The 23,761-nt window shown below is 36.9% G+C and overlaps 1 protein-coding gene across 2 annotated transcripts in view; it reads left to right on the plus strand.

The window, feature by feature from the left end:
* The first annotated feature begins 21,357 nt into the window (after window positions 1–21,357).
* hbs1l (HBS1-like translational GTPase) overlaps window positions 21,358–23,761 on the plus strand; it is a 39,924-nt gene continuing 37,520 nt past the window's right edge. Inside the window, exons 1-4 of one of the 2 annotated variants that reach the window (XM_066700141.1) lie at window positions 21,358–21,542; window positions 22,146–22,211; window positions 22,869–23,003; window positions 23,141–23,338. In XM_066700141.1, coding sequence (XP_066556238.1) covers window positions 21,500–21,542; window positions 22,146–22,211; window positions 22,869–23,003; window positions 23,141–23,338 — 442 coding nt within the window. In that variant the 5' untranslated portion in view covers window positions 21,358–21,499. The remainder of the gene's footprint in view (window positions 21,543–22,145; window positions 22,212–22,868; window positions 23,004–23,140; window positions 23,339–23,761) is intronic. The other variant, XM_066700136.1, reaches the window with a different exon arrangement.

The following is a 23,761-nucleotide window of genomic DNA, read 5'->3' on the forward strand; positions in this document are numbered from 1 at the left end:
ATGAGACCTTCAGTGTATGGCAGAGCTGGGCAAAATGAAAAGACAGTCGTGAAATAGATAGAAGTATTGTTTTGAAAAGTGTATTGAAAGCTGGTGAAGTTTCCGATACTTCTTGCAAACTTTAATGTAACAGTCACTTGTAATTACCTTCACAATGGGATTGTTGTGGTTCACTGAGTGCTGATTGCTACTGGGTTACTCAAGAACACACTGTGCTTCGCATGCTAGGTTTCATCTGATTTGTGTCGTCCATTGCCATCAAAACACTTTCCTTAGATGACCCTTTCTTTGCTTTGTTCGAGTTTGTACTTTTGAAATAACTGAATAATAATAATAATAATAATAATAATAATAATAATAATAATAATAATAATAATAATAATAATGTAATTTAATTGGGAAGCCAAGAATGGTTGTTTCCTCAATTTAACAGTAGTCTTGTATCAGAAATATATCTATTTTCTGATTTTGTTTTAATGGATTGTTATTTTTTGGCACTTGGCAATCTTGGTTCAATATATGGCGAATAAAAAGTTAATTTTAAAAACAGTATTGAGGCCCGGTTTCAAGTGACATAATTATTGATATATAATATATATAATTGTATTGATAATGTCTGGATGTTCCTCATTCTGCTGAAGCCACATTAAGAAATACAATAGGTGTGTACATTCAGTATGTTTTTTGTTTTAATTTAAAATTTGGATAACAAAAATCCATGACAATTAATGGAACATCAATACTATTTGTCAACAGTGTACACAATGTTACACTTCAGCAGGGAGAAGGTTTTAACTTTAATCCATGGGGGGCTACAATGGTATGTATTCCAGTGTGATCAGAAAATAGTTAAACCCAAGGGCAACAGCTGGAGATATCTCAAGAGCTTTGTTGTCAACAGGATATAATGTCCCCAATACTATAATTTGATGTCAGCTGAATCTTGGGTCTGTATCAGTCTTCTGTGGAAGAAGTCTATGAAGTTCCAGCACAAGCAAAACCCTATGTGAAGCGTGTTGATCTGTTTTTCTCTCTGTCTACATGTGATAGAACTGGGAGATGGGCTGTGCTTTGTCTCATGCTCCCTGAAGAGGAAGAGGAGTGAGCCAAATTTAATAATGAGGAACTCCAAATTGGGGTGTAAAAGGTGTGTGTGTGTGTGTGTGTGTGTTTGTTGACCAATCAGGGAACTTTCAGAAATTAATACTACAACGTCAGAAAGTGCCTTCAGTGTTATCAGAACCACAGAGGATCCATGAAAAACACATATCTAAGGCATGAAGTGCATTTGAATATCATGCATGTATAAATGCATGTAGTTCAACTGTCAACAGTAACCTTTTTGCCGATAAGCTAAGGGTATAGAAGATGAGATGTTACTTTTACTGAAACTGATACTTTTCTCCACGCGTTTATTACTGTGCATTTTATGTATTGTTTATAAGCAGGAGGTTGTGTGTCTTCCATTGTGACGCACTTTTGTAAATACTTGTTTACAATAGAAAACGAGCACGTTGTATTATTTATTTTTCGGGGGTAGATTATTTATTCTTATGTTTTGTGTACTGTTCTTTTTCTATCTCAATTATTAATTTCACTCAGACAAGAAACCAAAAAGGTCAAAATGAAACGTAATTTTGTTTTTGTTTTTTAACAAATCAGTAATAAGCGCCTGTAATTCCGTTTTTAGCAAGCCTAGCGATGACGTCCCCTCTCACGTACTATGGGAATTAGACACATTAAGTGGAGTTCAGTAGAAAAATAACTGCATGTTAATTCATTGGGCTGCAGCAGGACCTGCGCCTGTGTCGGTCACTGTGAAGTGCTTTATTGCTCTGCGGAAATCAGTCATATAAACTGGTGTGGGGTGGAAGAGTCCTCCTGCTGGCTATCTATTCACCATGCTGAACAACTTCCAGTAATCATGATATACAATAGGAAGTGAAGAATATGCAATGTAAAGCAACAATTCTCTTCCCCACCTCTCTAACTATAGAAGGAATGGTATGTTCACATATCAAATAAGTAATGACCAACAACAAGGTAATACCTATGCTATTTAAATATTCATAATTCGTTTTCATAAACCCAGTGTTCTATATTTTCTATTAAGAGTAAACAGAGATACACCCATCTACATGTAAGTTTAAGGATTCGCAAATATTAGCCAAACAGGAATTTCAAGATCATCAGGAAAACCTGTAACTATTACTGTGCTGTATTTTCATTGGCCTATATATTAAAATTGTGTGTCTGGTATAGTGGATTTATTTATTCAGGTGATTTTAAGACACACCATATAAATACACCAACGCAAAATTATTATAAATCGGAGCACAGACACCAGATGAACTAACGTGATTTCACAAGTGAGATGATATTAAGTATCTGGCCAATTCAAGAGACTATGGTAAGTGTGAAGGCGATGGGGCTTATTTCGAAGACCCGCAGATTTGAGCGTTAAGGTCTAAATATATTTACGTTTCTTAGCCTAAAATCACCCGAAGAGTACACCCAAACTCATACTATTCATCCCAAAAAGGTATAACGAACGACCAATATACAAGCTTCTTCTTCTCATTATTATTATTAATGATGATGATGTTAATTAATAATACATATAATCATATAATTGTTGCTGTGGTGGTAGTTTTTGTAAACAGATGTGATATACAAAGATTAAATATCCTTTTACTAATTAATGATATGTGTGTTTGCAAAATGGCTGACATCTGTGATTTCATCATAAAGCATTAAATGCAGTATTATGTTTCTCATTTCATTTCCTCCTTGCCATCCCTTTGAATTGTAATGTGTTTTATGTAAAACATTAATTTTAAATGCTTGCCAATTGAAGGGTGTATACATCAAGATTAAATTGTCTTGCAGTTGCTGCAGGATAATGGACAATATGGCATATTGAGAATCCCCCAGAGCTTAGGCAGCTGTTTTGCTTATTCAAAAGAACCGTAGCCCACAGGTGTGTCCAACTCTATAGATGCTATGTTATTTGGTCGGAGTGGCACAATGTTAACCACTAATGTAATGATATGTATTAAGAGATGCAGTGTGCAATACAAAAGGTTAGAAAACTTTGTCCAGGTCATATTCACCAAACAAAACAAAGTGGTATTCAACCAGTTCCTCCTAATTCCCCAATGCAGATATAATATGAGAAAAATAATGATCAATTTACAAAACGTACTAGAAAAAACATCACTCATATTATGGATTGCTTTTTATCATCTTCATTCAAAATTATGGGTGACACAGTGGAAGGAAAATATTTGTTTTTCCACCCCAGTTAAATCATACACCCCCTTCAACAAATCAACTGCACAGCTGCTGTGTGCTTATGGAATACTGGTTCATGTTTTGGGGAAAACACTTTGTGTTCCATGAGACAGGTACTACTTTGGCACTGAATCATGTAGAATGGCTAAACAAAAACTGAAAAGGTGGAAAAGCAGATATAAAAAATAATTGCACTGCCAGCTTTTAAATTGAATCCTGTTGAATTGAGTTCTGTCTTTTAGTGTAAACCTTCTTTGAGGTGTGTAAATACTTATAATTGTAACCTGATGCTGAAAAAGGTAACCTCAGACTTAAGAAATATGACCATGTATGTAAGAGATTATGGAGAAAGTGCTTTACTACTTTAAATATGGAAAGAAATTCCATCTTGAAAAAAAGTCCAAAAAGCGTTAAGTGCTATCAAAAGTTACATTTAAAAAACAAACAAACATTTTAATATGCTTAAGGCATATATGCTAACATCAATACATCTGCTGTGATACTAAATAAAAAAGAAACCACATACTATATTAGGTAAACCCTGTAACTTATTGGATATACACCCTTAATTTACAACACAAATGTAAACAAATATGGTGTATCAATTAAGTAAATAAAGATTGTATTTTTTTAATTTAAAAAATAAATTAGTTGGCTGGGGAATAATTGATATATGTAAAAAAAAGTTTCCTCTTAAATCTGCAAAATCATCTTGTTCACTGAAATGTAATTCTGACATCTGCAAAAAAACTGAAACTAGCTCTGAAACTATACTGGATTGACAGGTCCAACCAAAACTTTAAACAAATTGGTAACCACCCACAGGGCATAGATATGAAGTTTGGCCTTGGTCTGTGTATGACAAAGGTTGGATACTATTCCTGTTTGAATCTTCCCTTCAGGTGATGTAGTGAGTGAGTCTTCTGCTTTCTTATGCCACTTTGGATATGTCCAGTTACAGTCCCAGAACTGGACATATCTATATAGTAATAGTAATACATAAAGGAATCAGTGACTTGGAAAATTAATTCTAGGGAAATAAAAAAATATGTATAGTAACTGAATCAAGTTAATTTTCATGAAATAATCATAGTACTAAGTTTTATTTAAAATACCAACTTTATGTACGTATGAATGTATTTAATTATGTATGCTATTTTATAAGACTGATATATATATATATATATATATATACTGTATATATATATTCTAACTGAATGTGAGCCAAAGAGCCACACAATAAGCAAGCAGACAAATAATAACTGTGAACTACACCATTTTGTTGTAAAGCTTAAATATCAGGTTATTATAACAAGGAAAAAGTTATCCTAAATCAGTTTATTTATTTATTTATTACAATTTGTTAGGTTGTCTTTAACTTCAAGGGACTTTGAATAGTGCAAAAGGAAGCAAAGTCACATTATACTCATAGTACAGTGAGACTGCTTATTATTTGGTTGTGTTGTATATGATCACTTAAATAATTTTAGATGACTTGGGAGAACAAGTGATTTGCAGTTGAAATGGGAAGGACATGCAGATTTTTTGTCAGATTAGTTCCCCTGGGTCAAGATTAAGGTCTTGCAATGTGCTGAAAATGTGCAGGGAGTGAAGCATAAATTGATGACAATACCGAGTTAAATGGTTATTTGCATATTGATAATTTCAAATATATAGTGTCCTCCAGATTTATTCATACCGCTGAATAAATAATAACAAAATTCCAGGAAACACAAGGGTCACACTTATTCCCACTTCTAAGTATTCTTTTAAATAAAATACAACACAAACCTGTGGAACTATATAGGGGCCCCCAAAGGTTTCCTGCTTCCCTGGGGTATAAAAGGAGGTAAAACACAGAAGACATTCAGTAGTAGCATGCATCATCATGATTAAGGTCAGTGTGCTCTCCTATGACTGCGGGCAAATGGTCATTGACCACCACAAGTTGGGGTATGGCTATGAAATATTTTTCTACAAAAAGCAGAATCTAGCACTTTGCATTGTAGTGTCCATTATTAGGAAATTTCAGACAAGGACACAAGTGTATCTTGCCACCACAGGCTTTGAGACAAGTGATTCGGGAGGCAAATGTAAATCCAAAAGCAACAGTTGGAGATATCAAAGACAAACTGGCATCTTCAAGATACAAGGTGTTGAAAACTACCATTTGACATCGCCTGCATAAATGTGGCATTTATGGCCAGCTTGCAAGGCATTTGCCAAACTACATTTAAATGACAATTGGAACCATGCCTTACGATCAGATTAAATTAAAGTAAAGCTTTTTTGACATGCCCATCAGTGTTATGTTTAGTATAAAAAATGTGACGCTCATGTTGAGAAAACACTCATGCCCTCTGTGAAATATGGCATAGGATCTAGTATGTTTTGCATTTGTTTTGCATCTACAAGTCCTGGAGCCCTTGTTAAGATGGAAAGAATCATGAACTCCAACACGTTTCAGGACATTTGGCCAGAAACCTGGTTCCCTCTGCCAAGAAGTTCAAGCTCGTCCGAAAATGAACATTCCAGCATGACAATGATCCAAAGTATCCAGATTTACAAAGAAATGGTTAACTGCACACAAAATAAATGCTCTGGCCATCTCAATCTCCAGACCTCAATCCAAAAGAACATTTGTGGTTTGAACTCAAGAAGGCAGTTCACAAATGGAGTAATGATTAAAAAATGTCCCCTCAGAAGTGCCAGAACCTCATAGAACACTACAGGAGTGCAATCCATGACAGCCGGAAATGTAAAAAGTACTAACAACAAGAGTGTCTGACCCTTGTGTTTAATTAAAATAAGTTAATTAATTATGAGAAATAGGACTTTGCTAATAAGATTACAGTATAACATTTTCAGACTTTTTTCAGCAGGACACATTGTCCAATCCATTAATCTTTCTGGTATTTTATGTTTTTTGTTCCTATTTAATCTAGGGGTATGAATACATCTGAAAGACACTGTACTTTAAATAACTGATCAGTACATATGGAAGGTTACACATTAGAAGGTATTTGGCCCATCTTTTCAGAAGATAATTGATCACCAAATTTCAGCCAGTCAGTTCTTGAAGAAATTCAGTCAACCTCAAATACCAGCAATGACAGGATTGAACAAAACTGAGAAAAAAAAAACTTTCATTTCTAAAGGTCTACAGTCTCATACTATGTGTCAAAATAATTTTGCATAACTGGTGAGAAAGAATGACTTAAAAAGGTGCCAAACTGTTGCCAAATGTTAGCAGGATATTGTATAGGTATCAGGTATTTTATTAATCATGTTCAAAACACTTTTGCATCTGCAAGAACCTGTAGCTGATAAACCCTTAAATGCATCAACTTATTTTACAGTTATTTCCATCCATATATTTTTTAATTATTTTCATGACTCATTCACAATGTGTCCAGTGATGTGTCCTTTGTTAAGTGTCCTGGGGGACATCAAAACAATCATCAAATGGTTAAGGAATATGACAAAGAGTTTGATTAAACTTTGACCCACTTACTAATAACTACAAATGGCAGTTATATAAGTAGAATAAATATGATTCTATCAAAGTTTTGATTTAATCTCAGTGGGATCCCAAAGTGTAATTAAAATGCAAGGTGTAACCTACTTTAAGACTACTTGAAAAGTGAAAAGCCTTGATTATAGAATTAGAAGTAATCCTACCTCATAATATTAGGAAACGTAGTGCAATGCAAAATGCTAATCACAGAAGAATAACAAGACACATTCTGCTGCAGCTGCTGGAAATCAACTGAACTATCATAACTATCATAACTGATAGAGTTCTCAAATACAGCCCTTTAAACCTGTTTATAGTCTACTAGTTGACTTTACTAGAACCTGAAGTCTTAATATTATAGGTTAAATTATAACACACACCTTTCCTACAATTATGGATTAATGTGTCTTTACACATTACTATAGTGTATAAAAAAGATGTATAACTCTCTTCCAGATTGATTAAAGTACATAAGCAACTTTTAAAGCTTAAAACTTAAAGTTTTCCAAATAATGGTGGAAGTCAAAAGCCCTTTCAGGATTTCAGCATGTGTTGTGTCATAACTTCCTGGATAGCGGAAAAACTACAAAAACTCAATTTTTGTCTTCCATGCAGCAACTCGAGTTATTGTTTTCAAGTCAACCTTCATGTTTGTGTTTCACTGTTTTACTCCTTGATAGAAGTTATATTGTCTATAAATAACGTAAAGTCTTGCTGTGTCCACGGTTGTGGAGTACAAATGGTGAAGACAAAGTTAGTTCCTCCTTTCCAAGAACAGAGGAGATTAAACCCCAGTGGAGATTGGAGATATACCCTGTTCTTCTCTGGGGTAATTGGTGCTTAGGCATTGCTTACCATGTGCATATAAAATAATTTAAAAACTAAATTGATGGCCATATTATTTTCTAAACATTTAAATAGTTTCTACACTGAGTTTGGATGATTGTAATTTTTTTGAAGGACACACTCTAAATTGTAGTCAGTGATAAGCATTTAGGTAAAAACATATTCAGGTAATAATTGAAAAAACAATAAAGTAGTATATAACAAGAGTGAGCTACATCTGTGGATCAATAAGTGCAAGATAGTTATGTTTCATAAAATGGATAGTTGATTTATGTTACTGCTTTGTTCTTTAGGTGTATGTAGTCTGTCATATTTATTGAAGCCATTGTCACATCTCATAGAACTAAATCTATTGAAGATGTTCAATATAGTTACCAAATTGAAAGCAGTATATTATATACTTATCCACAGAAATGTAAGACTTAAATGCTAAATCAATTTTTAACCCATTATAATTGGGAATTTCCTTGGGATTCAATGACGTTAATAATAGTGTAGAAATCCCCAATAAGAGTACAGAGAATATTTCCAATGGAGTGTGACAGATGGTTTATAAATGAGTCATTTAGGAAAATATTAGAAGGCCTACTGCCTCACATAGAAAATGTTTTAAAAGTATTTGTTTTTAAACCATTAATGCCTATATCCAATATATGGGACAGTGTCAAAATGTGTGTCTCTCTGATTTTGTGTTTGTTCTGAAAAAAAAAAAACATTATTTGCATATCATCTAAATTGAACATGGTTTTGCACATTTCCCATATATTGAACACCAGGCTCACATGCTTACATTTTTTTTCCCAATGATTATTCACCTAATTCAGGTGTCTGGTTCGATACAGATACAACATTATTTACAGTGAGGGAAAAAAGTATTTGATCCCCTGCAGATTTTGTACGTTTGCCCACTGACAAAGAAATGATCAGTCTATAATTTTAATGGTAGGTGTATTTTAACAGTGAGAGACAGAATAACAACAAAAAAATCCAGAAAAATGCATTTCAAAAAAGTTATACATTGATTTGCATGTTAATGAGGGAAATAAGTATTTGACCCCTTCGACTTAGTACTTGGTGGCAAAACCCTTGTTGGCAATGACAGAGGTCAGACGTTTCTTGTAGTTGGCCACCAGGTTTGCACACATCTCAGGAGGGATTTTGTCCCACTCCTCTTTGCAGATCCTCTCCAAGTCATTAAGGTTTTGAGGCTGATGTTTGGCAACTCGAACCTTCAGCTCCCTCCACAGATTTTCTATGGGATTAAGGTGTGGAGACTGGCTAGGCCACTCCAGGACCTTAATGTGCTTCTTCTTGAGCCACTCCTTTGTTGCCTTGGCTGTGTGTTTTGGGTCATTGTCATGCTGGAATACCCATCCACGACCCATTTTCAATGAGGGAAGGAGGTTCTCACCCAAGATTTGACGGTACATGGCCCCGTCCATCGTCCCTTTGATGTGGTGCAGTTGTCCTGTCCCCTTAGCAGAAAAACACCCCCAAAGCATAATGTTTCCACCTCCATGTTTGACGGTGGGGATGGTGTTCTTGGGGTCATTCCTCCTCCTCCAAACACGGCGAGTTGAGTTGATGCCAAAGAGCTCGATTTTGGTCTCATCTGACCACAACACTTTCACCCAGTTCTCCTCTGAATCATTCAGATGTTCATTGGCAAACTTCAGACGGGCCTGTACATGTGCTTTCTTGAGCAGGGGGACCTTGCAGGCACTGCAGGATTTCAGTCCTTCACGGCGTAGTGTGTTACCAATTATTTTCTTGGTGACTATGGTCCCAGCTGCCTTGAAATCATTAACAAGATCCTCCCGTGTAGTTCTGGGCTGATTCCTCACCGTTCTCATGATCATTGAAACTCCACGAGGTGAGATCTTGCATGGAGCCCCAGACCGAGGGAGACTGACAGTTATTTTGTGTTTCTTCCATTTGCGAATAATCGCACCAACTGTTGTCACCTTCTCACCAAGCTGCTTGGCGATGGTCTTGTAGCCCATTCCAGCCTTGTGTAGGTCTACAATCTTGTCCCTGACATCCTTGGACAGCTCTTTGGTCTTGGCCATGGTGGAGAGTTTGGAATCTGATTGATTGATTGCTTCTGTGGACAGGTGTCTTTTATACAGGTAACGAGCTGAGATTAGGAGCACTCCCTTTAAGAGAGTGCTCCTAATCTCAGCTCGTTACCTGTATAAAAGAGACCTGGGAGCCAGAAATTTTGCTGATTGATAGGGGATCAAATACTTATTTCCCTCATTAACATGCAAATCAATTTATAACTTTTTTGAAATGCGTTTTTCTGGATTTTTTTGTTGTTATTCTGTCTCTCACTGTTAAAATACACCTACCATTAAAATTATAGACTGATCATTTCTTTGTCAGTGGGCAAACATACAAAATCAGCAGGGGATCAAATACTTTTTTCCCTCACTGTATATGATGTTGTATGATATAAAATCAATTAAATACTTGTTCTTATTGCTTATTATGCTTATTGCTGAATTGGGGAGTTTGATGAAGTGTACATTTTTGTCTTCCCCCAGATGTTGCTAGTGCAGACACTGTAGAGCACTGTGGAGATAAATGAGGTAACACACAGAAGACATTCTGTACTAGCATGCATCATCATGATTAAGGTCAGTATTATAGAACGTTATTTATTCTTATTTATTATTAACCATTATGTTTTGTAATATATGTAGTATGCTCTAAAATGGATTCAACTGTGTCTAGCATCCCCTATATATGACATAGAAAACACAAATTCGAAAGCCAACCTGACAAAGATGAAAAAACTCTGCATAATCCTACTATTATACTAAAGGAAACACCATTGCTGGATGTATGAACTTATGAACCCTAAAGATTGTGTACTTCTAAAATCATGCTTTTTTCACCTGTTTGACCTTGAGCGGTTAACACATCTTATCAAGGTACAAACCAATACAGGAAGTGAAAACATTGTGGGTGCACTGTGCTTAGTGGTCGAGGTCATGGCTCTTAACCCAAGGAGGTGAGTCCTAGGTCATGTAAGTGTTTGTCTAAGTTAATAACATGACAAAGATCAAGCAGGAGACACCCATTCAACAATAACATGAAAACAGATTGCAAGGGAGACACATTGTAATAATGGGTTGTCCATGTTTATCCATCAAAATTTGAGTGCTATTTTCCAGTCATATGTAAGATTCAGACTATGCATGACTACTACAAAAAGACATTAAAGGATTTCTGTGCACGTACATATTTAGTCAGACTCTCTTTAATGCTTCTACTAATGCCTCCTTCAATGACACATTCACATTTAAGGAGTTACAGTTTGGATTATTAATGGAATTGCAAAGAATATGAATTGACTGAAGGCCTTCATGGTAATTAAGGGGAAAATATTGTATTAATTTATTAATTCATTGAAATTTATAAGGTGCAAATGCCTAGGAATTACAGTGGGAATTACAATTCTCTGTGTCCAATAAAGTACAGTAAAGTGCTTATTATTTTTCAGGAAAACTCAACCAGAAGTGAATGCAGTTAAAGTAAACTATAATTAAAATAATGTTAAAGAAAAACAAAACACATACACACACAAAAGGAAAGGGTCATGGGGTGAGAAAACAGAAGCCTGCAATACTGTATTTGATTTATGTGAAGAAGATTTTTCTCTCTTCCAATATCCCCTTAAATAAATGCATATATAGTTAGTATGTGTCTATCATGCATAGAAGACACATTCAAGAATAGTGTGTAGTGGAAAGGTGACCTAGATTGTGTTGCTTTGTCCCTCGGGAGGGTGCCTCAAACTACTTTTAAAAATGCACCTTTACTCTTGTTTGTGTTCTTTCTTTCTTTCCTTTTTGTAGCTATGCTTCTGTAACCAATAGCAACGGAAAAACTGATGTCACTCTGCATGCTTATGTCTTCATGTTTTAAATAAATGCACCACAGGGTCTGACCTTTGTTGTTAGAGGCTGAACTGCATGTAAGCAACAACTAATGTCTTGTTTGATGTTTTTTTCTCTTTCTTTTTTTTTCAAGATGGTTTCTTTAAACAGTAAAGAGTTTCCATATACTATAACCTCCTAAACTCAAAATGGAGTATAGAAACACAGACCTGAATAACACCCATCCGTAGAGAAGTGGGAAAGCAAGAGTTTACAAAACAACATGACAATGGAAGGGTGTTCACTAACCCCAAACCTAACCCTAAACCTAACGCAGGAAATTCAGTACCAGATTGTCTTCCTTGTGAAAGCAGACAGTCATTACATGCTAAGAATATGCACCATATGTACGTCACAGGCGATTTATTTTCTAGTCTGTAAACCTCTGAGGAAATCCTAATTGACAGTTCATTTTTTTATTACCTTCAGTTACCTGGTGTTCCTTGGCTTTAAGGGACTGGTACACCCATGGCTGGACCTGGGGCCTTTTCATCCTTTTTGAGTGTTGCTGCTGAATCTCAATTAAAGGAGGTGGCCAAGATTGAGATGATTAAAATGTGTTTGCTGCTACTGACAGGAAGGATACCTCAGGAAGAATCAGATTCACCTGACTGACAAACAACTGAGGTTTAGAAATGCAACCTCAACCTTCTGACCACTATTTTATTGTGATAATTATGTTTATATATATAATATGATTTCAACTTTCAACTTTTAAAATGAAAAGAGGCCTAAGACTAAGGTACTTATGGTGTCTTTTACATCACCAACAGGTACAAAAATAAGTATGAAAACAGTATGGTACTTAAGGTAGTTAACTAGTGGAATGACAACCTGATAACCCTGCAACCCAATAAGACTAGATCTGCCCTGGTCTGAAGAACCAGTGTGACACATTCCTTTAGCAAATGCATTGTTATGTAAGCCTATGGCATGGAATAATTTAGGTTTACGCTTACTAATGGACACTCCTGGTCAGTGGAAATATTATTTATTTAAAAAAGGTCCCATTACCTATTGTTTATACAACAGGGCATGTCAGGTGGAATTTGTCTACAGTGGTTTATATTAAACATAACACTTGATATTGATTTTACATTTAAATTTTAACATAGGAAAATAATTGCTCCTGAAGTAGGTGGTGATTTAAAACAACTGTGAAAACCTGCAAAGACTGCAACCCTTCAGTCATGATCCCCAGCAGATAGGAAATGACAGTAAGAGCTGTGTTAGTCTTCAGGACAGGTGGCATGTCATACAAAAGAAGCTCTTATCCTGGAAGAGTCTTCTTTGAGCAATTCACCTCATGTTTTGTTCTGAAATTAAATTTAGTGTGAAAAAATAAACAAAAAGCAAATTGAACTTGACAACATGAATCTAGCTAAAGTATAATTCAAGAAGCCAAGTATGGATCTGTGTAAAAGACCATCGTTTAGTTTTACTGTGATTTTGCTTCGAATGACAATAAATAAAGAATATTTCTGCTGGACTACAGCTCTCAATGACTGAAGATGAAAACCTGTTGTTATTATGAACTAAAGGAAAGCACAAAACCCATAAGAAGATTAAAATAAAAAGAGAACAACCTTTATTTGTAATATGGCACTTACAAATTATACTTCTTGCTAGTTTGTTCATTAATTGTTAGGTTGTGCTGAGCAAACCTGCCCCATTTTATTGAGAGCACACATTCGTGTATTTTGCCTGTTCGGTTTTCAAACTTTTCACAGCCGTCCGTTATTGCAGACATCTCTGACATTGTTCTTTAACTGTCAAGAAAGTGTGGGTGGCTGAAGCTTTGCAGGGACCTGCTATATGGCTGTACAAAATATACACCATTTCCAGGAACCTTGCCATCAGTCTAAATCAATGCTGACAACAGTGGAGCAGCGGCCATGGGACACTCATCCTACTTCCAGGCAGACACTGGCCTTTTTAAATCTTTTTTTTTTTTAGCAATTGACATTTGACCATGATGACTCAACTTGTTTCTAAATGTCTCTACCTTACTCTATTTGCCTCTGTTTCATGCTTCTCTGAAATGGATGATGATACACAAAACAAACAATATGGAGTTAATATGTTCTTCCTCTTTACTAACCATAACTGCATTTGGAATATATGGGATTACAATTGCATATTCATATTTAATTTTTCTCTCCCAAATAATTGAAGAGATACTTTTACATTTGTAAGACAATTAATCAATTGTATGATGGACAGTGTGCCTCATAATGTATTTTTCATAATTTAAAGACCAAGTGTTTTGGTTTTATCAATTTGGAATTATTTTCTTGGAATTCTTAGGTAATTATTAATTGATGGTCAAAAAATAGGACCCTAGCACTATTTTATTGTTCAGGTAATGTATTTAATAACTTAAAATCTAGTAAGAATACCTTTAAGTCTTTAGAATGTTCAAGGGCTTCCAAATAACAGGCGCTTAAACTAATTTTCAAATAAAAGACAGAAATGTCCGTAGATAATGAAGTTTTGAATCAAATCCAAACTTTGACCCACCCATTAATTATCAATTTAAATTACAATACTTTATGTTTTTTGTTCAGTTGAGGACTATTTACCTAATGAAAATGCACTATCAGGTAGGACTTCTCTTTCAAAATTTGGTGTGATGGTGCATAGGTTGAACTTTCAATTTGTCCAGGATTTAAAAAAAAGATCTTTACTGCATTATGAAGATTTTGTACAAAGTAAATATACCCCCCTGCTAAAACAATATAGACTCTCCCCTTTCATCATTGTGATGATTGTATGAAGATACAGTCACTCTGGGGAGTACACAGTCAGCCATAGTGTTGCCAGTATATATGTGTACCTAAAAGGTGTGGCCTGTCACTTTTGACAGAGCTTGAATAATAGTCCGTCACATCAGCAATGAGTTAATATGTGAATACAGTGGTATAATGTGTCCAGTCACATTCTTCTTAGAAAGTATACATAGTTTAATGTATGTATTATGAATTACACATATGAATTTAAAATATGTATTTATACCTGTTGTATGTTTTGAATAATCTACAGGGAATATATGTTTTCTCCATTCTAGGTATGAAACACAGATTTGAGGGAAGAAAGCATACTCTTTTATTTATTTTGATGATGCAGTTGATACAGTTCTCTCTTGTGTAGATTCAGGGCCAGCCCTAACCTTTTGGGGGCCATAGGCGAGATTTGATTGTGGGGCCCCCACCTCGCTGAAAAACATTTAAGTGGGAAAATGAGAGAAAATGTTTAGGTAAAACTAAAAGACACACAAACATTTAAATTGTGCACATCACAGAACATGTATTGCACTTGTTAATACATGTTAAGTCCTAACAAAGTTACACTGCTTGGAAAACACAACACAGAAAATCGCTGTTAAATTGCCGCTGACATTCTCTTCATTAACTCCTCAGCAACATACACTTATATCCATCATATTTACATGAAATTTAGCATACATATCCCAGATATGTGTGTTTTGACCTCACTGGACAATATGCTCGAGTCACAGATTAAATACACCTTTCCTCTCGGGTTTACATGGTCTTAATTGATTGCACTACAGACGAGCTGACAAATGTTTGTCTTGTGCCTTGCACTTTGTTGTTGAATACTTTGTTTTAATGATCTTAGTGTTTTTTCATGTCACTGATATAGCAGCAAGCCGTGAATAGAAGTGTTTTATAAAGTTAGGATTACAACACGATGTACAGCACTGAACAGTGCACAACAGACCCACAATAATATAGAGCGCATCATGATAGGAAACAAAAGCGATCCGCATTGCCATTAACCATGACACGTCCATCAGTAACTTACTTTACCTTGAAACCCACAATAAACAGACTAGTTATCTTGCACTAAAATGCGGCCATTTCGGGATATAAGATATACAGTGAGGGAAAAAAGTATTTGATCCCCTGCAGATTTTGTACGTTTGCCCACTGACAAAGAAATGATCAGTCTATAATTTTAATGGTAGGTGTATTTTAACAGTGAGAGACAGAATAACAGCAAAAAAATCCAGAAAAATGCATTTCAAAAAAGTTATACATTGATTTACATGTTAATGAGGGAAATAAGTATTTGACCCCTTCGACTTAGTACTTGGTGGCAAAACCCTTGTTGGCAATCACAGAGGTCAGACGTTTCTTGTAGTTGGCCACCAGGTTTGCACACATCTCAGGAGGGATTTTGTCCCACTCCTCTTTGCAGATCCTTTCCAAGTCATTAAGGTTTCGAGGCTGATGTTTGGCAACTCGAACCTTCAGCTCCCTCCAGAGATTTTCTATGGGATTAAGGTGTGGAGACTGGCTAGGCCACTCCAGGACCTTAATGTGCTTCTTCTTGAGCCACTCCTTTGTTGCCTTGGCTGTGTGTTTTGGGTCATTGTCATGCTGGAATACCCATCCACGACCCATTTTCAATGCCCTGGCTGAGGGAAGGAGGTTCTCACCCAAGATTTGACGGTACATGGCCCCGTCCATCGTCCCTTTGATGCGGTGCAGTTGTCCTGTCCCCTTAGCAGAAAAACACCCCCAAAGCATAATGTTTCCACCTCCATGTTTGACGGTGGGGATGGTGTTCTTGGGGTCATTCCTCCTCCTCCAAACACGGCGAGTTGAGTTGATGCCAAAGAGCTCGATTTTGGTCTCATCTGACCACAACACTTTCACCCAGTTCTCCTCTGAATCATTCAGATGTTCATTGCAAACTTCAGATGGGCCTGTACATGTGCTTTCTTGAGCAGGGGGCCTTGCTGGCCCTGCAGGATTTCAGTCCTTCATGGCGTAGTGTGTTACCAATTGTTTTCTTGGTGGCTATGGTCCCAGCTGCCTTGAGATCATTAACAAGATCCTCCCGTGTAGTTCTGGGCTGATTCCTCACCGTTCTCATGATCATTGAAACTCCACGAGGTGAGATCTTGCATGGAGCCCCAGACCGAGGGAGACTGACAGTTATTTTGTTTCTTCCATTTGCGAATAATCGCACCAACTGTTGTCACCTTCTCACCAAGCTTCTTGGCGATGGTCTTGTAGCCCATTCCAACCTTGTGTAGGTCTACAATCTTGTCCCTGACATCCTTGGACAGCTCTTTGGTCATGGTGGAGAGTTTGGAATCTGATTGATTGATTGCTTCTGTGGACAGGTGTCTTTTATACAGGTAACAAGCTGAGATTAGGAGCACTACCTTTAAGAGAGTGCTCCTAATCTCAGCTCGTTACCTGTATAAAAGACACCTGGGAGCCAGAAATCTTGCTGATTGATAGGGGATCAAATACTTATTTCCCTCATTAACATGCAAATCAATTTATAACTTTTTTGAAATGCGTTTTTCAGGATTTTTTTGATGTTATTCTGTCTCTCACTGTTAAAATACACCTACCATTAAAATTATAGATTATTATCATTTCTTTGTCAGTGGGCAAACGTACAAAATCAGCAGGGGATCAAATACCTTTTTCCCTCACTGTATAAGATATATCTCAGACAGTAGCATTTGCACGTGTGGTAAATGGTTGTGTTCATCATTTTTACACCATTTACTGGTGTTTTGGGGATTGACCCTGTCCTTCTGTATACCTCGATTAAACGCCTTGGTTGGTCTGATTGAGCAGGTGGGTTGAAATGACACCATGGGCCAGATTAAATCACAACTTTGACCAACCCGCTAATAGAAAACTACAGAACTGTGGTCAGTTGCGGCTGCATTTTTTGTAAGATGCCACTTTCTTCTAATCATAAATGTAACTGCTATGATGTACAGGTTTATAGTTTTCTAGTTACTAGCGGGTGGGTCAAAGTTTTGATTTAATCAGGCCCCATGTGCGTACAAGGAAAGGTCAGAAATCTGTTTTGATACTAAACATCACCGCTTTCAGCACCAGCCCTGAACTCGTGGGGAGCGCCTGCTGATGAATGCGGTCCGGAAATCCACATGGGATAAACGCCGCACATGGGAGTTGAGCGGCCCACCAAACTAAAAAATGGTCCGGCCCTTCTGGCATTTGACAGAATTGCCCGATGGCCAGTTTGCCTATGGGCATGACACACAACTATTAAGTGACTGAATTTAAAATAATAGCTGCATGTTTAATGGATTGAGGTCACACACAAGCATCACTTGAGACAACAGGTGAGCCGTGAGATTAAATAAATTATGAATAATGCCTGTAACATTCCTCTACATTGCGCCTTCTTGTCCTCATCATCTTTGCTCTGTTAAAATATTCCACCTGTCTCTCCACCTCATAGTGCCCTCGCATCAGCAGCACCGCTGTACCCGCACCAGTCCGCGCTACATGTCAGTCACTGCAATCGCAGTCGCCATATTGTGTGCTGCAGAACTTTTTTTTTTTTTTAATATTTGTCATATGTTAGGGGCCCCTTGATATTCTGGGACCCTAGGCGACCACCTAGTCTGCCTGTACCTTGGGCCAGCCCTCTGTAGATTAATCTAAATCAAACAAGGAACATATCTGCTATTTAAGAAACACAGACTGTGATGTATGTTATAAAGGACACCGTTACTCATGTCCCCATTTGAACATTAACCTAAATAAAAAAGGTGGCACATCTATCAACAAGAAACTAGTGCATCACTCATGAATGTTTTGAGAAAATAAAGCTTTTATTTTAAGACTGACACATGTCCACCTGCTGAGCTGGCTAGTGTTTGTTCTTGGCTGTTTTGCAACAAGTCAACAGATTCCTTGGAAAATAGTTATTTTCTCAAAACACCATTTATATGGGTTGTTTCATTCAATAGTATACATCTATACAAAATCAGGTAAAAAAAAAAGATGTTTAATATTATTTTAATAGTAGTAGCAGTAATAGTAGTAATAGTAATTTATTTAATGGAAATTATTTAATGGAGACTTTATCCAAGGTGACTTTAATGGCTTATCAAACGCTAACATATTCTGTTATACATATACACAGCAGTACAAGGGTAACAACATCACTATCACTCTCGACTCAGCTGCTCGTCCAGTCACTGGTCCTCTCCCGCCTGGTCTACTGCAACTCCCTCCTGGCCGGCCTGCCTGCATCTACTGCCCGCCCACTCCAGCTCATCCAAAACTCTGCAGCTCGTCTGGTGTCTCTCTGCCCCGATTCACACACGCTACTCCACTGGCTCCCGATACCGGCATGCATTCAGTTCAAGACTTTGACCCTCACCTAACGCTGTCTCGACCACACTGCACCAAGCTACCTTCAGTCACTCGTCTCTCCATACATCCCCTCCAGACCACTGTGCTCCTCCAGTGCCAGAAGACTAACTCTGCCTCCTCTCCACTCTCCTTCCTCCAGAGCCGCTCCTTCGCATCCCTGGCCCCTAAATGGTGGAATGACCTTCCCACTGAAGTCAAAACAGCCTTGACCTCCTTCCGGCGCTTACTCAAGACTCATCTTTTTCAACAGTACTTGTAATATTAGTCCTTTATCCCCACTAGATAGCACTTCTCAATTTTATTATGCTTCTTGTGTTTTCGATTTTTGTTTTCCTCCTTGCTCCCTTTCCCGTAGCCCTTGACTGTGACCCTACATCTTGACAGCACTTAGCTTTTACCGTCCAGGATGTAGGACCTCACTTACTGTACTTTGTACTTTGGAATTTGTAAAATGTATTATTTTGAATTGCTATGTTTTAGTTTAATTGAATTTGTAATGATTGATGCCTTTTACTTAACTGTATTTTTGCACTTTGTTTTACACTTATGTTGTAAGTCGCCCTGGATAAGGGCGTCTGCCAAGAAATAAAAAAATAATAATAATAATATAAAAAATGACCTGCAGTTAAAAAAAACAGGCAGCTCATGGACTCTGAGGGGCATGAAAAGGGAAAAACAGGGCCCAGCAAGTCACCTGAAGGGAGGCATGACAAACTGATCTGTAGAAGAACAATGAGGTAAGGAGATAAAGGCATCAAGCCAGTGTAGAAGAAATGCAATAAATAAATTGAAATAAGTAAAAAGGAAGGACAAAGCACCATGTCTGAAATTGAACCCTTGCAGCTGTGATATTTATCTCACAAAAGAAAGTATTTTCATTTGTCTCAGCCAAGGCCTAAATCTTATCACAAACACAAAAAGTACCTAAGCAGAAGTGGGCTGACAGGTTTGAGGCAAAAGACTAGCTGGAATGGCAACTGCATTACCATGTCAAACTGCATGGGGGGGATTATCTTTCCAGCAGGGTGTTGAGACTTGAGAGCATGTTATTTTCCAGTTTCCCAGGTTGTATCTGCTTTGTGAATATGTGGAGCACTTCAGTCACTAGTCACTAGAACACGGAGAAAGGATTAAGATTAGGGTAAGGGTGTCTGCTTTGAAATAAATAAATAAACAATATAATATTTATATATATATGCTCCTAGAAAATAATTCAGAGAAGAGTGAACAGCATAATTCACAACCTCAAAGGAAACTCATACAAAGACAGGTTAAAAGAACAATCTAATTAATGTTGAACAGGAGACTGTGAGGGGAATTGTTCAAAATCCTCAAAGTTATTGACAAGGTCATCCCGTAGCCTCAGGGCTTCTTAAACAGTGACAAGATAAACAGTGATATGATGTCATACAAGGGAAAAAACAGCAGGTGCATTTAAGACTGAAAATAAGAGCCACCTCATTAAACAAATAGTGGTAGGGATCTGAAACAAACTACCTAGCTAGGTAGTTCTGCTGACTTTTAGCTCATTTTGTAAGTGATTAAGATTGCACAATATAATTTGTCCTCCTCTTCTTTGTAGCCTTTCTGGAGTTCCTATGCAATTCAAATACAACATTTTATTTTGTGTGTTCCTAGAAGAAGAAAGAAAAAGTTCCATAAATGAACTGCATTAGTTCCTTACATGTTAATTTATGCCTATTTCCTTTATAAAATGTAAACAATTAATGAACACAAAACTTACATTAATGGTAACCTGGCTCTTTCCCAAACAATAACATTTGTACCTTGTTGCCCCAGACAAGGAATTATCAGCAGGATCTCTTGTACTAGTAGTAACAAATCCCTTAGAAGAGCTGAGTCAGCTAATACAAAGCAGGTTTTCCCTCTTCTTGACTAACCCGCAGGAAACACCGACCAAACTTCCTTTCTTATAAACAGTGAAAAGCACTCTGTGTTGACTGACAGTGTCATGACCTTGCATACTCTCAACAACAGGTTTTACTCTTTCACAGACTGCTGATTTGGCAAATGCAGTTCCCAGGTGAAATAATGATAATAAAAATAAACAACACATGCTCCACTTTCCCCAAATTAACAGATATATTTCCTTTGACCCCTAAGAACCCAGCGTGATGTATCTGTCACATAATCTAACAAGCCTGACAAAAATATATTACCCCAATTTAATTCACCAGGCCTCTATAAGTGACACATATGTTTCATTGGGTTCCTAAGTGTTTTTTTTGTTTGTTTTATTATTATAGAATAAGTTATAATTCAATGTTGTAGTTACAAAGTTCAAAAGTTACTCTCTCCCCAACCTGAAGGGCCTATCTTATACAATACAAACGACCATCAGAAGATAAAAATAACAACAAAAAAGAAATATACTTCAAAGCTGCAGCCTATCACTTTCCAAAACAAATGGAAACAGAATTAAGAAAAGTTTACAGTCTGGGGACTCAGTAGCTATGAAGACAGAGCCCATTGTGTATGTGCTACAGTGTTGCTGGTTGACACACAGACAGCAACACTTCTGTTTTGAATAGAGCGCGTTTGCCTTATGCGCCTGCGCGGAGAGTGCGCACTGAGACCAGAATGGAAACAAACATGGCGGCAGGAGACTGAAGCACTCGCGGTTACATTGCAGTTTTATCGACAGCTGTTGATATTTGATCCTTATATAAAGGGTCGAAAGGAGCGAAGTCACAATGTCTCGACACAGAAATGTCCGCGGTTATAACTACGATGAAGGTAGACGTTGTAAAGTATTGGCTTGAAATTCCGTAAAATCCCCATGTCTGGAACAGATATGTCGGAAGTGCTGTCGTGTCCGTCGCCTATCAGAGACACAGGCCAGCCGGTTGCTTACTGGGAAAGTTTTGCACAACACCTGTAGTTATACATTAAAATAAACTATGGATAGTGTAACATTGGAAACTCACTTTTTTTCCTAATGCGATCGCACCAATTTAATTAATCGCAACCTCGCTGTGATAACCAATACAAGCTGTGTACTATGTAGCCTATGATCTGTACTTTTTTTTACTCCTAAATCTTGGCCTTATCCACATGGTTATGCTGGTGTTTATTGTGATTGTTATTTAGGCAACAAACGTCCGTGTGTGTATCCACCTGTTAGTGTTAGACAAGTAAATGTATTACATTATGTATGTAAATATTCAACGTCCTACGTATTTAAACGTGTGCTTGTTTTTAGTGATTTACTTGTAAAACGTGTACATGTATATGCTATTGTATCGGTATGTGTTTGTGTTTACTAACGTTGGTAGTTATTGACTGCTGTAATGGTTTATTTGTATATGTTTCTATATATGTCTATGTATTTAAATGCAGATTTTGAAGACGATGATATATATGGACAATCTGTAGATGATGACTATTGCATTTCACCAGCCACAGGTTTGTGTGTGTGTGTGCTAATAATTGTGTATGAGAAGAGACCGGAGAAATAATGTATCCATAAAAGGATCAACTTTCCAATTCCGTTAGACTTGTTATTTGTCAGTGACGAGTAATACATATTATCGTATTCAATTACCGTCCTGGATGAGTTATATCAGGATAAAATTATAATACAAATAAATGCATAGAAGAAATAACTGAAAAGGAAATGCACTGGGTGTGGTATCAAATAAAACTTTGTCTACATAATTGGTCTATCATTATCTTACCCAGACGAGTTTTGGACTCCCCCTCTGAGATATACACCCTCACTTTATTTATACTACACCGTGCAATGTATTTATTGTACTTAATAACTGTACGTTCTTGTTCCAATTATTAAAACAAATAACTTTCTGATCTTGGTTTGAAATCTGGTGTGTTCTACAAGTTAAATATATTTTGTATGTTTCATACTCACCATAATTATGACAAGTCTAAAGTAAAGACTTTGATACCGTTCTGTGAGTGACTGTATCATGCTTTCAGATGCAGCTTTCCACATACACAGTGCCTGCATATATGTGAATAAAATAGTGAATTCTGTTCAAGTATGGGATTATGTATCGCTGGCATTGTTTTCCAAAACTAATTTTCTGGGGTGCTGTTTTCCAGCTGCCCAATTCATTTATTCCCGTCATGAGAAACAGGCAGCCTTTGCAGAGCCCCTGGAGGAAGAGTTTGGGACAGAGGAGGAAATGCCGGTCTCTCCGAGCCTCAACCAGCACAATCTCAATGCTCTCGATCAAGGTACAGAATAAGCAGAAGTGCAGTTACAGTATAATCATGTTAAAAAAAAAACAACGGTAACGTCCATGTTACACGTTGTTTTGAAGCAGAGGAAAATTCATCAACACGTTTTCCTTAGACTCTTGTTTATTTTCCAGGGAGACTGTTCTCCTGTCTTGATCAAATGCGAGCAGTACTTGGAGAATCTATCCCAGATCATGTACTAGCAGACGCTGCAGTCAGCTGTCAGTTTGATGCACAGAAGGCTTTGGATTTGGTGCTTTCTGAGGAAAGTTGGAGGACTCCAGCCACAACAAGTCAACTAAACACTTCATCAGCAGCGAAAACTGACAAAGGTATGTTTACATTCACATTTTTTGAAATATCAGTAAATATAAAATTTGATTTGGACAAAATGGTTAGAAAAATGATATGCTTGTTTTCAAGTTTTACTGCATTTCTGTATCTATTTAAATTGCTCAATTCAAAACATGTTGTCCAGAGACACATCTGTAACAATATGCAATAATTATGCAAAGGGAATCAAAAACTTTCTGAAACATAAACTCACCAGTCTTAATTCTCTTTTCTCGATATGCACATGCAAAGGAACCATTGTATGTGAGCAATTGGTGTAATTGGTTTCCACATAAAACATTAAATACAAGGCTTAATTGTTTTTTTAAGCCATTGAAATAAGCATTTTTAAATATGTTGTTAATTCAATTCAACACTTTTTTAATGAAATGCCCTTTTTGTTTTTGTTTTTCTCGTCTTCA

This window comes from Amia ocellicauda, chromosome 1, assembly GCF_036373705.1.
Source record: "Amia ocellicauda isolate fAmiCal2 chromosome 1, fAmiCal2.hap1, whole genome shotgun sequence".
Taxonomy (NCBI): domain Eukaryota; kingdom Metazoa; phylum Chordata; class Actinopteri; order Amiiformes; family Amiidae; genus Amia; species Amia ocellicauda.